This window comes from Suricata suricatta, chromosome 10 (genome assembly GCF_006229205.1).
Source record: "Suricata suricatta isolate VVHF042 chromosome 10, meerkat_22Aug2017_6uvM2_HiC, whole genome shotgun sequence".
Classification (NCBI taxonomy): Eukaryota; Metazoa; Chordata; class Mammalia; order Carnivora; family Herpestidae; genus Suricata; species Suricata suricatta.
This window is the reverse complement of record NC_043709.1, coordinates 56,671,277-56,685,684: the sequence shown is the minus strand read 5'-3', so window position 1 is coordinate 56,685,684 and position 14,408 is coordinate 56,671,277. Positions and strand designations below refer to the sequence as shown.

General features: G+C 44.2%; 1 protein-coding gene across 1 annotated transcript; it reads right to left on the bottom strand.

Moving 5' to 3' along the window:
* Window positions 1–6: 6 nt before the first annotated feature.
* LOC115303481 (protein timeless homolog) lies at window positions 7–13,427 on the bottom strand. The gene is made up of 6 exons (XM_029953270.1): window positions 13,340–13,427; window positions 2,195–2,355; window positions 1,898–2,051; window positions 1,191–1,305; window positions 1,033–1,095; window positions 7–133 (listed from the first exon to the last, which is right to left on the bottom strand). Exons 2-6 carry the CDS (start codon window positions 2,289–2,291, stop codon window positions 125–127), a joined length of 438 nt encoding a protein of 145 aa, XP_029809130.1. The 5' UTR covers window positions 2,292–2,355; window positions 13,340–13,427; the 3' UTR covers window positions 7–124.
* Between the last annotated feature and the right edge of the window lie 981 nt (window positions 13,428–14,408).

The window sequence follows — 14,408 nt, the reverse complement described above, 5'->3', positions numbered from 1 at the left end:
GTCGGCTGGAACATGGAGAATATTTCTGACCAGTAGCAGGATCCGTTCAATAAGCAAGTTGTCTTCCTCCTGCCGTTCCTCCCAGCCCTAGTCAGAAGGACAGTTAGAGGAAGACAGGCAGCATCTACCCAGGCTGGAGGACGTAGGCCGAGAGGAGAACCAGGATTAAGAAGGAAGAAAAGAGGGGCATCTGGGTGGCTCAGTTGGTTAAGTATCTGACTTCGGCTCAAGTCATGATCTTGCAGTTCATGACTTTGAGCCTCAGACTTCAAGCCCCGAATCAGGCTCTGTAAGCTGCTCCAGATTCTATGTCTCCCTCTCTCTCTGCCCTCCCCTGCTTGTACTCTGTCTCTCACCCCCTCTCACAAATAAACATTAGGGGCATCTAGGTGGCTCAGTCGGTTAAGCGTCCGGCCTGGGTTCAGGTCATGATCTCTCAGTTTGTGGGTTCGAGCCCTGCGTCAGGCTTTGTGCTGACAGCTAGCTCAGAGCCTGGAGCCTGCTTCAGATTCTGTGTCTCCCTCTCACTGTGACCCTCCCCTGCTCACACTGTCTCTGTCTCTCAAAAAAAAAAATTAATTAATTAAATTAAATAAACATTAAAAAAAAAAAAGAGGGGTGCCTGGGTGGCTCAGTTGGTTAAGCATCCAGCTTCGGCTCAGGTCCTGACTGATCTCATGGTTCGTGGATTCAAACCCCACGTTGGGCTCTGTGCTGATAGCTAGCTCAGAGCCTGGAGCCTGCTTCAGATTCTGTGTCTTTCTTTCTCTCTGACCCACCCCTGCTCATGCTGTCTCACTCTGTCTCTCAAAAGTAAATAAAAAACATTAAAAAAAAAAAAAAAAAGAAGGAAAGGGCTCAAACACTCCGGAGTAGCCTAAGACAATGGATGGGACTAGACATCTTCAAAGACTGGGACCGTATCTCCAAACTCTGCCATCCTGACAATGCTCAGCCTGGCGCTCTGCCCAGAGGCAGTGTAGGCAGGAACTAACAGTCCCCTGCAATCCTGGAAGGTGGAGACCCACTCACCAGCTGTAGCAGCTCATACAAAGTTTCACTGAGGACTCCAAAAGCCTTCTCACTGGCAAAGGCCTGTAAGATAGGGGAATGGACCTTAAGTGGCACCCACTCTCTCCCTCCCTACTGCCTCCAACTTCTGCCTCATGGATTGTGAAGGAAAACCTCACCTCTTTGTAGGCCTGCAAGTAAGCTAGCACCTGCAGAAAATGGTGACGAAAGCTAGGCTCTTTGGGAACACTGCCAAAACAAAGCAAGGCTGGTTGTGTCAAGTTCACCATCAGCCTGGGGAAACAACCAAAGAGGGAGATGTTGTTACATTTCCCCACCAAGGTCAAACACGAAAATCCATTAGTCCATGGGGCGCCTGCATGGCTCAGTCAGTTAAGCATGTGACTTCAGCTCAGGTCTTGATCTTGTGGTCTGTAAGTTCGAGCCCCACGTTGGGCTCTGTTCTGACAGCTCAGAGCCTGGAGCCTGCTTCCGATTCTCTGTCTGCCTCTCTCTCTCTGCCCCTCCACCACTCACACTCGGTCTCTGTTTCTCAAAAATGAATAAATATTAAAAAAAAACAACAACAACAGGGGCCCCTGGGTGGCTCAGTCAGTTAAGCATCCAACTCTTGGTTTTGGCTCGGGTCATGATCTTGCGATTTGTGGGTTTGAGCCCCGTGTCGGGCTCTGTGCTGACAAGTGCAGAGCCTGCTTGAGATTTTCTCTCTCACTTTCTCTGCCCCTCCCCCAATCACTCTCTCTGTCTCTCTCCCAAAAATAAATAAAACTTAAAAAACAAAAGCAAAAACAAAAATCACCAAAACCTATCAGTTCAAACACCAAGGGCTGGTGCATGGTACAAGTTAAAAAGCTGGGGAACCAACCTGATAACAGCATCAAAGAGAGGCTTGTCCTGGTGGTGCTGGGTAAGGATGGGTAGAAGGTCACTCTGCAGGATCTGGGCTGCCCCCAACTGTTGCCGCACATCGCGAGTGTCGTCCTCATGCCTCAAGTAGCGGATCAAATCCTTCACACTCTCTTCAGTGACAAAATAAACACAAGAAACTCTAGAAGAAGTTCCACCTAGGCCCATGTGCCAATCATACCCAGGACTTGAGAAACTCTACAGATCTCCTCGATTCAAGCAAGTTTTGTACCTATTTCCTCAAAAAGGTACTCACCTAAGCAATCTGGTTCTTTGTGGTAAGTGTCTCCCTCTAGGTACCCAAGGGCACTGCATGTGGCTAGAAGTTCACAATTCATCATGTACAAGTCCATACACCAGTGGACCAGCCACGAGAGATACACAGTAGGTGGAGGCAGGACACAGAAATGATGAGGCCTACGGAGACAGGGAAGGAAACCAAATCTAGGGTTCTCTCCATGAAAGGGAGAGGGGAACAGAACAGGACCCTAATGCTCAGAATATTCTGACCAAGGTCCTCAAATGTGTCACTTTTGTCGGAACCCAAAGTGTTAATCTTACATCCAGGAAAAGCTTCAACTAAGGCTTCTACCTAATCAAAACCAAGAAGGTGGGGTGCCTGGGTGGCTCAGTCAGTTAAGCTCTGATATCAAATCAGGTCATGATCTCACAGTTCCTGAGTTTGAGGGCCAATGTGGAGCTCTCTGCTGTCAGAGCAGTGACCGCTTCGGAACCCCCTCTCTCTCTCCCTCCTCCCCCGGTTTGTGTGTGTTCTTTCTCTCTGAAAAATAAACAAATGCTGAATAACAAAAACAAAAACAAAAAACAAGGAGGCTCCAAGCCTAAGAATTAAGTACCTGCCCCATACTCTAACTGAGATCTGAAACTATGGAAACTGTTTCAGAGTCAAGATAATGCATAGAAAGAAAGGTTGGTTAGACAAAGGCATCAATTCTGAGACTTTCACCCTCAGAGAGCTCTGCAGCTTTTTAGAGGAAGGGGTAATGAGCTTCCCTCTCCTTTAAGGCCCCTTCCACCTCCCATACCCCTTCCACATGCTGTTACAGCTCTATGTACCACAAGGGTTAAGAAACCCAGCTTTGACCACACAGTGATTCCACCTAGGCTCTAGGAGCCCTGAGGCATCTGAGGCACTGGAGATGCATAGAGAAAGTTCCTTCCCTCTCCCCCTCAATGTTACTCTTAAATTTTGGGAACCTCAGTAGAAGCTAGGGTCTAACTGAATGGGTGAAGAAAAGAATTAACTAGGAACTGGTTAAATTCCCCATCACTCTTCTGAGAAGAATCATCTTCCCTTTCTAAAGCATGCCCCTTTCTGATTAAAATCCCTGAACTCTCATCAGGTAATCAAGTAGGCAGAGATTGAGAATCTCAGACATTTCAGAACCTGACATTGATAACACAGACACACACAAACACACTGCATTCTCTAACCTTTTCCTGTGGAAAATCGGGAATATCTGTCAATCCTGTCCCCTCAGCACGGTCAGCTCCACTGCTCTCAGCCCTTGATAGCTTCCTCTAAAAAGACCTTTCCCTGTTTCATACCTACCTCTAGCCTGACTCCACCCCTGTTCCCCCAGAGGAAATGGGTAGTATCCAAGCGACTGAGGTTTAATGCCTGATGTTATCTCCTTGCATTTATGTAATTGGTCTACTTCTCCAGGCTACCTGCTATCCTCTACCCCTGCCTAGTGCTAATCTACTTTCTGAAAACTCAGCCCAACAAGAGTGGGCCTGTAAAATATTCACTGAATGGCCAACTAGAAAAGTCTGAAAGGAGAGCTCCCTTCAATGCCCTTTCTCAGGGGAGCTGAAGACCCTGAGACCTGGGGCTCCAGTGTGGTAGGTACGGTACGTGAGATCTCTGAATCTCTCAGATACATCCAGCTGGTTTTGTTTTGTTTTGTTTGTTTGTTTGTTTTTTAAGTAGGCTCCACAGTGTGGAGCCCAATGTGGGGCTTTAACTCACAACTCTTAGATCCAGACCTGACCTGAGAACAAGAGTCGGATGCTTAACTGAGCCACCCCACCCAGGCGCCCTCTCCAGCTTTTTCAGACAGATCACTGGTGTGCTTACCTATGTGCACACACATACACACTTCAAGACTGAAAGGCTTCCCTGGCTGCTCTCTCTCCAAGTGGCAGCCTGGGAAGCGGACAATAGAATGGTCTATAAAGATGATGAACCGCCATATCCTCCTCAAAATAGGACACAGCATCACACTCTGGCACTAAAAGGTGTGAAATTTTAGTCTTCTAACAGGAGAGACAAAGCTATGTCTGCGAGGCTCTAAGAAAGATAACCTCACACAGTCCTAGCTCCCCTTCACCTGCACCTTGCCTCCTCCATTGTAGAACAATTCTATGTAAAGATTCAGTATTTGTAAAACTGGCCCAGCAGAGTACTCAAACATCTGCTTTCAACACATCACTTTACCCGACAGGCAAAATTAAGAGGTGGTAACAGCTACCTGTTACGTGACTATCTGTTAGCTGGCAACCAAACTAAGACGGGGAGGGGAAAGGACATAGGAAAGGAGCAGTCCTTGCAGAGGTGAACAGGAAAGACCTTATGTAAGAGACCCAGGACTTCAGGTTCTAATCCCCTGCAGTTTTGACAAAACCAGAAAGACACAGGAAAAGCAGAGGAAGAAATGGGTCAGATGACCTATTATAAAGCTTTCAGATCATGAAAGTGGGATCAGAGTCCTAGCGTCACTGCCTCCCTCTCTACTCTTCACCAAGTCAGTCAGTCACAGAAAGGACGCTGTGGCAGCCACGGAGGTGTCTGATCAGAGATTTTTCTTCAAGAAAGAGCTTATGGGGGTGCCCGGGTGGCTCAGTTGGTTAAGCGTCCAACTCTTGATTTTGCCTCTGGTCATTGTCTCACAGTAGTGATATCAAGCCTGGAATCAGGTTCTGTTGGGGCTCCATGAAGCAGAGATCTGAAGCAAGCTCTGGGTTGACAGCAGAGATCCAGATGCAAGAGATCATGACCTGGAGTGCCTATGTAGCGCAGTTGGTTGAGTGTCCAACTTCGGCTCAGGTCATGATCTCACAGTTGTGGGTTTGAGCCCTGTGTCGGGCTCTGTGCTGACAGCTCAGAGCCTGAAGCCTGTCTTGGGATTCTGTGTCTCCTTCTCTCTCAGCCCCTTCCCTGCTTACACTCTGTCTCACTCTTTCTCAAGAGTAAATAAACATTAAAATAATTTAAAAAATAAAAGAGCTCATGACCTGGGCTGGAGTTGAAAGCTTAAACAACTGAGCCATCCAGGTGCCCCTAAGCTTTTGAATTTTAGTTTGCGGGTTTTTATTTTAAATATTTATCCATTTTGAGAGAGAGCAAGGGAGAAGCAGAGAGAGGGGAAGAGAGAGAAAGAGAGAGAGAGAGAGAGAGAGAGAGAGAGAGAATCACGAACTCACAGTTAATGAGTTTAAGCCCCACATCAGCCTTTCTGTTGTCAGCACAGAGTCTACTTTGGATCCTTTGTACCCCCTCTCTGCCCCTACCCCACTCGCTCAAGGTCTTACACTCTCTCTCAAAAACCAACATTAAAAAACTTCTAATATAAATAAATAAATAAAGGTATTCATTGTTTTCAATTCTTGTGGTAAAATGGTACTTTAAAAAAAAAAACAAAAAAACCAGCAAAGGCAGCCATTGCTGTACACCCAGGTTTCCCTTCCAGTCCCTCTCTCCTAGCCAAAGGTCTCCTTCCAACAGTTCTTCAGAAGAAATGGGGACAGCTGGGCTGGCAGACTGAGAGTTATTGTCCATTCACTGTTTCCACCTACAGAGATGCATGAACCTCGTGTCTTCTTCCAAAGTCTCCTCTGGTCTCTTTCTGTAGCTTTTCGTCTTTGCATTTTATTTAACTTATCTATTTTTTATTTTGCACAGCAAATGTGTTTTGAAGCAGCCCAAACTCGTGTGTTTCTGTGAACACGAAAGGTTAATCCAGATGCACAGACAAGAGAGTTGGGTTTCATGATAGTTACCTTCACTAAATCCTTTCCTCCTGCAAAGAAGGAAAAGGAGAGGCCATATGCACGATTTCCAAGCATGGGACAGAATAGATAAACACAAGCCTGCAATTTCTCTGTTTTAATCAGAGCACTTTATTACACTTCCTGAATTTTCTGCTTTGAAAACAACTTCCCCCATGCTGCCTCTTTCACTCACAACAGAGGTAAAACAGAAAAACCAGCACCATTCTGGCTTGCTAAAGAACCAATAGAAAATAGGGAAAATCTCTCTCTCTCTCTCTCTCTTTTTTTAATAATAAACTCCTGGATAGATTTTTGAAGTTTTTTGGTTTGCTTTGTGAAATGCAATGGTCTCCAAACTTCTGGACTTTATAGATACATCTTTAATTTTTTAATTTTTTTTAACTTAGGGAGACTAATATAAGGTTGTCAACTTTAAATTTTGTAACTTAAGGATACTTAGGAACACACACCCTGCTCATATATTGCTGATTATAAATGGTTCAGCTGCCGTGGAAAATAGGCAATTCCTCAAAATATTAAACACAGAGTTATCATAAGAGCCAACAATTCCACTCTTAGATATTTATCTGAAACAAAAAGCATGTCCTCACAAAAACTTGTACATGAATGTTCATAGCAGCATTATTTATAATAGTCACAACATGGGAAAAAATACAAATGTCCATCAGCTGATGAATAAACAAAAAGTGGTATATCTACACAACGGAATATTTGACAATGAAAAGGAACAAAGTACTGACACATGCTCCAATACGGATAAAACTTGAAAACATTATTTTCAGTGGAAGAAGCCAAAAAAGGTTACATACCGTACGCTTCCATTTATAAGAAATGTCCAAAATAAGCAAATCCATACAGACACAAACTAGATTAGTGATCTGGGGGAAGGAGAGGTAGAGTACTGCTAGTGGGTACATACAGCTTCTTTTGGGGGTGATGAAAATATCCTAATGTTAGATAGTGGTAATGGCGGTCCAGCTCTGTGGACTGTACACTTTAAAAGGGTAAATTTTTAAACTATATCTTAACTTAAATTATATCTTACTAAAGCTGTTTACCAAAAAAAATCCCATACAATGACTATATATTCTATTTTCACTATTTAAACACCAAAAAAAAAAAAAGAACTCAAAAAACCCCAAAACCAACCAATCAAACAAACAAACAAAACAAAAACTAAGGGGGCACCTGGATGGCACAGTAGATTTAGTGTCCCACTCTTGATTTTGGCTCAGGTCATGATCTCAAGGTCATGATCAAGCCCTGCGTTGACCTCTGTGCCAACAGTGTGAGCCTGCTCCGGGTCCTCTGTCTCTTTCTGTGCCCCTCCCCAACATATGAGTGCATGCGCACACACTCTCTCTGTCTCAAATGAATAAATAAACATTTCAAAAAAAACTACAAATAAGATCTCAGGACAAAGTACAGTCCATTAAACTTTATAAACTTGAATTTATGAAAAAACGGATTCTATTTTACTTTCACATTTCATCACAGACAGCTGGGAACTTTGTCAAACATCTTACACCCAGCAGACCTAAACATTTAAAGGGATGTTAGTTACTTTTCCCACTCAACTAAGTACCAAATGGTTCAGATGAAGCAATATTCCTCTGAAATTAATAGTTAATTATAGGCCTCTAAATGCAAGAACCAAATAAAACAAAGGATAAAATATTAAATACACTTGCTGTTGAAGTTAGAAAATTAATTCACATTCATTTTTTTTGTTTTTTTCATTTTTTAATGTTTTATTTATTTTTGATACAGAGAGAGACAGAGCATGAGAGGGGGAGGGGCAGAGAGAGAAGGAGACACAGAACTGGAAGCAGGCTCCAGGCTCTGTGCTAGCTGTCAGCACAGAGCCTGACGCGGGACTCGAACCCACAAACGTGAGATCTGACCTGAGCCGAAGCCGGAGGCTTAACCAACTGAGCCACCCAGGCGCCCCTAATTCACATTCTTAAAAACAAAATAAAACCAAACAAAAACTCTGCCCCAAACCAACTTTGAGAACCAGCTTTGGGAATCACTGGTATGAATAGAATGACTTTCGGCATTCGGATTCCATTTCTGTCCAGTACTATATTGGCAATCTTAGGTATGTGGCTTAACCTAAACCTCAGTTTCCTTGTCAGTAGAGTAAGAAAATAAAGGGGGAAGTTTGAATGAGATCATGCATGGAAAGCAGTGCTACTCGAAGAATAGCATGCCGACCACTACTGGCCCACAAATGGTTAGCAGCCTACATACAGTACAGACACAAAGCATACACACTTAGAATATCTTACAGCAGGTGAGAGTTAATGTTTGTCGAATCTAATAATTTTAAAAAGTCTACATTCTGTATGGTTTTTTCATGTTATTTTTCTAGTAATTCAATTTTGTTCAGGTCCTAAGTATCTCTAGAGTACTCAACTGCTTCCTAACCTCTTTCTCTGCTTCCAGTCTTGTTCTCTTAAAGTCTATCCATAATATGGTTACCAGATTTGACCATATAACCACCCTACTTAAACCTTTCAATGGCTATATAAAAAACTTCATAGTGATTGTCACTGGGGAGATTGGGGGAGGGGAGTCTTGGGTAGGAGAAACATTTATCTTTCACTTTAGTACTACTTAAATTATCATTAGTAATCAAATGGTCTCAGTATTTTTTTAAAAAAAGCATTTTTTGAAAAGCACTTTATACATCACTTATAACTCAGTAAACCTGGTGGGGTGGAGTGGAGAAAGAAAAGTACTGATGTATAACAGCTTGGGGGGAAGAAACCTACCTCGTCCTTTACCAAGAGGGTTTGAGAAGCACTGACACCAGGCACTTTACTTAATGCTTAAGCACAAAGGACTCTGAAAATATTTTTTCCTCTCCATCTATTAGACTCTATAGTTAATCTCTAAATGCTTACATAGAGCTCCCAAGGTGGAAAGACAGATGTTGTGTGGGTGCTAAAGCAGTTTAAGAAATTTAGTTGCAGAGGGGCGCCTGGGTGGCTCAGCTGGTTAAGCGCCCAGCTTCAGCTCAGGTCATGATCTCGCAGGTTCGTGGGTTTGAACCCCGCATCGGGCTCTGTGCTGACAGCTAGCTCAGAGCCTGGCATCTGTCTTCAGATTCTGTGTCTCCCACTCTCTCTGACCCTCCCCTGCTCATGCTGCCTCTCTCTCTCTCAAAAATAAATTTTAAAAAATTAGAAAAAAATTTAAAAAAAATTTAGTTGCAGAAATAAAACCAACCCGATACAGAAGAAACAACATAAGAGACATGTCAGTACAAGCTCTAATTAAGGGATATTGAAAAAAATTTCTGGGAGCGCCTGGGTGGCTCAGTCAGTTAAGCTTCCGGCTTCGGCTCAGGTCATGATCTCACGGTTCGTGGGTTCAAGCCTCACGTCGGGCTCTGTTCTGACAGTTAGCGCAGAGCCTGGAGCCTGTCTTCAGAATCTGTGTGTGTCTCTCTCTCTCTCTGACCCTCCCCTGCTCATGCTGTCTCTCTCTCTCTCTCAAAAATAAAAACATTAAAAAAACATTTTTTTTTAAAGAAAAAATTTCTGAAAAACTAGGGCTCTTTTCAGGTTAAAGTGGTCAAGAAGATTTTTCGTCAGAGGAAGTGTGACTACAGCCGGGTCTTTGAATGCTGCACAGGATTCAGGCAGCCGAAAGGCAGAGGGGCATTTAGGCAGAGAATGGCCAGACCAAAGCAGGGCAGGAGCCACTATGGGCAGATGAAACTAACAGGAAAGCAGTAGAAATGAGGCTCTGGAACTGGCTTTATGGGACAACCTTGTCTTTGTCTACCAATTCAAGGATTTAGAACAAAAGCCAGAAGTCAGTCACTGAAGATTTTTGATCTGAAAAGCAAAATGATCAAACTGAGGTGGCACGAGAAGTATCAGGTAACCTACTATCCCATCATTCTCCGTGAGGTGTGTCAATCTTTTTCCTCTCACTGCATTCACCCTACAAAAGATCCCAACTTCAGTTCAATCCAACCATCTACTTTCTAGACTCCTGAACTTAAATCGTGACTCAGATTTGCCAAAGAAAACCAAACAACCCTGCAGAATGGAACACAATCACTGTGTAGTCTCCAACCTGAGCAGGGCCCTCAGCCTGGCCCAGGAAATCTTTTTTAGTGTTCCTAGTTCATTTCCTGTTCTCTTTCCCAAGGAACAACTGTTACTAGCTTTCACTGTTATCCTCAAGCCCCTTGTCTCCACTGCTTCCTGGACCTCTCAGCTGGTGTCTCTGCCCCTTTCCTCTAGGGAATAACTTAGGTCATCAGACAAGGAAGAACTCCAAGCCTAAAAATATACGTATTTCAACTGCCTACCCAGACTTCTTTGCTTCTAATTTAAGCCCTCCATTTGTGATTAATCAATCACTTCCTGTCCTTTAATTGGGTGTTCCTCTTTTTTTAAGATTTTATTTTTTAAAAATAATCTCCATACCCAACGTGGGACTCGAACTTACAGCCACAAGATCAAGAGTCATATGCTCTACTGAATCAGCCAGCCATCCTGGTAGTTCCTCATTTCTCATCTATTTGCAGTCTTCTCTTTATATTGGCCCATCCCCATGTAAGTTGCTTTAAGCTCTTCCATCTCAGGGAGGAGAAAACCCAACATAAAACAATACCTTTCCTTGACACCATATTGGCTTCTCCTTCTCTCCTCCTTAAGCACAGATGTTCTAGGCCTTTGTCTTCAGTTCTCTTCCTGCCTTACACTACACAGCCTCCTTGGGCAAACTCTTCCATTCCCATGTCTTCAACCACCATCTGTCATTAGCCAGCAAACCTGTCCTCTTGCCACACTGAGCTCTCTTGGTGCCAATCTCACATGTCTCTAATGAACAGCATTCTCCATCTTTATGCCTCATAGACACTTCACATTCACCATGTCCAAAATGGCATACCTTCCCCCCAAAAGTGTCTCTACTTCTAGTTTGGATCTCTTTAGGGACTGACACTATCTACTCAGTCATTCACATAGAAAAGCTAGGCGTCATCCTAGATACCTCAAGTCATTAACTTGGGCTAATTCTACTTCCTTAAGCTCTCCTATCCAGCCCCTATAAACCCCCACTGCTACTACCTTAGTTCAGATTCTGAGTATTTCTAGCTTAGATGACTCAACTACTTCCTAACTTCTTTTCCTGCCTCATCTTGTTCTCTTAAATCTATTCACAAATGGTTACTAGATTTGGCCATATAACCACCCTGCTTAAAACCCTTCAATGGATGGGGCACCTGGGTGGCTCAGTCAGTTAAGTGCCCGACTTCTGATTTCAGCTCAGGTCATAATCTCCCAATTTCTTGAGTTCAAGCTCCATGTCAGGCTCTGAGCTGATCCTATGGAGCCTGCCTGAAAGACTCTCTCTCTCCCTGCCCCTTCCCTCCTAATACTCTGTCTCTCTCAAAATAAATAAACTTAAAAAAAAAAACCTTCAGTGAATACATAAGAAACTCTATGGTGACTGTCTCTGGGAAGAATTGGGGGCAGGGGACTACAATAAGAGAAACTGAATTGTTTACCACAGTATGTACTATTGTAATACAAAACTAAAGTTTCAGCAGTTGCAAATGCCCACAATACAAAGTCCTTCATAATCTCTTTGCTGATTACTTTTTAAGCTGCTCTCTCCAGACACTCTTCCAGAATGCCCTAAAGTCTATCCTTTCATCTTTCAAGGCTCTGCTCAAATGGTACCTCCTCCTGACTTTTCCATGCAGAGACCTCTCTCTCCTTTGGGTCTACTTTGTGCCATAAATATACTTCCATCATGGCATTTACAGACCATGTTGTACATAATACTTAACAGATTGTTTGAACTCTCCTCCCTTAGCCTTAGATTCCCTGAGGGCCTAAAGTGTTTCTTGCTCACCTTTAAATTTTCAGTCTAGTTACCAAATCAAAATTTATAGTGGGTGGGGCTTGGATGAGAGTGTTTTGAAAATGTTCATCTGCTGATTCTAACTCAACCCCCTGCTAACAACTGTACTAAATTATAAACTCCTTGAGGTCAGGAATCATTGTGACCAGCACAATGTAAATGATCAACAAACGGTTTCTAAACTGGAACTGAAATACGGGGAGGAAAAGTTGGAGCTGGAGTTTTGGAAGCATCAGAATACAAGAAGGTGTGTGAAATTGAGCAGTAAATAAGCTTGCTCAAGAGAATATCAAGTGAATGGAGGAAGGAAGCCTGAGCAGACTTCTTTGTCACCCAGTAACTGCAGAGGACTCGTTTACATGAGTTTTTCCATCCAGACTGAGTTCCCTAAGGTCAGGAACTCTGTTCTATTCATCTCTGTCCACCTGTCACAGAGCAGAGTGCATGGTACCTGTTAGGAGCTCAGGATCCTTTTACCGAGATGTATCAAAGACACTGATAATAGAGGGAGGTACAAAACTTCAAGAACACAAAGGAAGAAGTGACTACTTTGGCCAAGGGCTGGGGTGGGGTGGGGTGGGGTGGGGGAGGGTGGCTGGAAACACGTTTTTCAGAGGCACAAGTGAGCTCAGTCCTGAAAGAGAAATTCATTTGGCAAAGAAGTGGCCATAACTTCCAGTAGAGGAAACAGCAGGAGTATAGGTACCAAGGCATGAAACAGCACAATGCATACACCCTTTCCATGTGTCTCGGGGTCAAGGGCATGAGACAGAAAAAAATGTTAGGGAGCTTTAGAAAATGAGGCTGAGAGGATCTGACAGTGAAGGGCCATGGATGCCACCTAAGGATTTAAGCCTGTTAGTGGCCAATGAGGAGTTTTAAATATAACCTGAAATGACCAGACAGAGTTTTAATAAAGTGACCAGTGGCAGCACGAAGGGCAGAGTAAAGAAAAGAATTGCGGGGAAGGAGCTTAAATAGTGTCTGACAGTCCAACTAACAAACCCAAGCAAAACTGTATCCTCCTTAAGTCTTATACCAGAGAGAAAGGAGGGAAAGGAATGAGAAATCCATGCTGTAAAAACCCAAGATTCAAGTCAAACGACCTGCTGATCACCAAGTTGCGCTTGTTTTGGGTCTGAACTGGATGGGACATTCTGAAGTGAGAATGCCCTGGACCCTTCGGTTCTATCTCAAGAGTTCCAAGCGCCTTCCCATCACCACCCCACCCCTGCGCAAGGACCAACTGTACTGAGGCGCGGGGAAAGAACCAAAGAACGTCTCAGGAGAACGGAGACCGCAGCGGCACACATTTCAGACTCCGGGTGGAGAATTGCGCATGCGCATCTAAAGCGCGTGTCCCGCCCCCAGCCTTTAAACCTAGCGGCGGGAATGGGGGCTCCGCACTTTCCAAGAGTGCCCCGCGGCTCTGAAAGGACGCCATCCACTAGAGCCTCCCCTCCCACACACTCACCGGCTCCCCGCCGGGCCTCAGGATCCCCACGGAGCCAGCAGTTCGCAGGCCTCGGACCGCAGCCTTTCCCGCCACCGGACTAGGTGAGACCAATCCCCGCCTGCGTGGGAGCGGGGCGGGGCGGGGCGAGGCGAACCGGCTGGTCCATGTGACCTCAAGCGAGCAGGGGGTGGTGGTAATGAAGTAAGGAAAACGGAAGCGAGTACGCGTATTGTTTTATCATAGTCGATCCCCTATATTGAGCTAAGAACTACAGCGCTATGAATGTCCTGCCGACTTGAGATAATAGAAATCAAAATCAGACTAGAGGTAAATTTACAAACATTCTTCTTCCCCTACTTCTAGTCAAGTGGATTATTCCAAAGTCTCAGTGGTTAGAAAAATTAGGCTTTATTCGTGAGGAAGTGGAGAGTTGGGCTAAGGGCTAGAGTGGTCTTTCGTGGGCGGGGTGTCTTTCACTGGAGCGATAGGCTTAAAGCTTGCGTAGCGTGTGGACTCTTAAAAGGAAGAGAACAACAATAAATATCCGTTGGTAAGTTGAAGATCTCCTTTGGACTCTGCCGAGATGGGTGTATTTTGCCCATGACAAAACAAGATAGGGCTCAAACGAATAATTATCTCCTGAATTATTAAGCATTTGACTAGAAGGAATCGATTTCTGGGCTATGAAGAGAGAAGAGATTTGCAAAAGATGAAAGGACACGTGAGAGAAAAGTGAAAAGACGCACACAAAAAAGGAGAGTAAAGAAGACTATAAAACTAGGGGTAAAAGATATCATTTGAAGGGTGTTTTGAACCGCTCTAACTAAATTAAAACTCTGAGGGTCAAAGACTCTCCCTCCTACTGCCGCCTCCTCCTTCCCTACCTCTGCATTTGCTCCAGGCATTAGATTTCCTGTTTTGACTTTAGGGAACCCTTCTGTGGCTTACATACCAGATGCCTGAAGGCTCCTCTGGGGATGTATGGCAAAATGGCTAAACTACTCAATTTTTCTAGATTCTAGGCTCACCCTACCACTTGTTTAGGTTGGGAGCTCACTGGCCCAGGGCCTCCAAAAAGATCCATCAT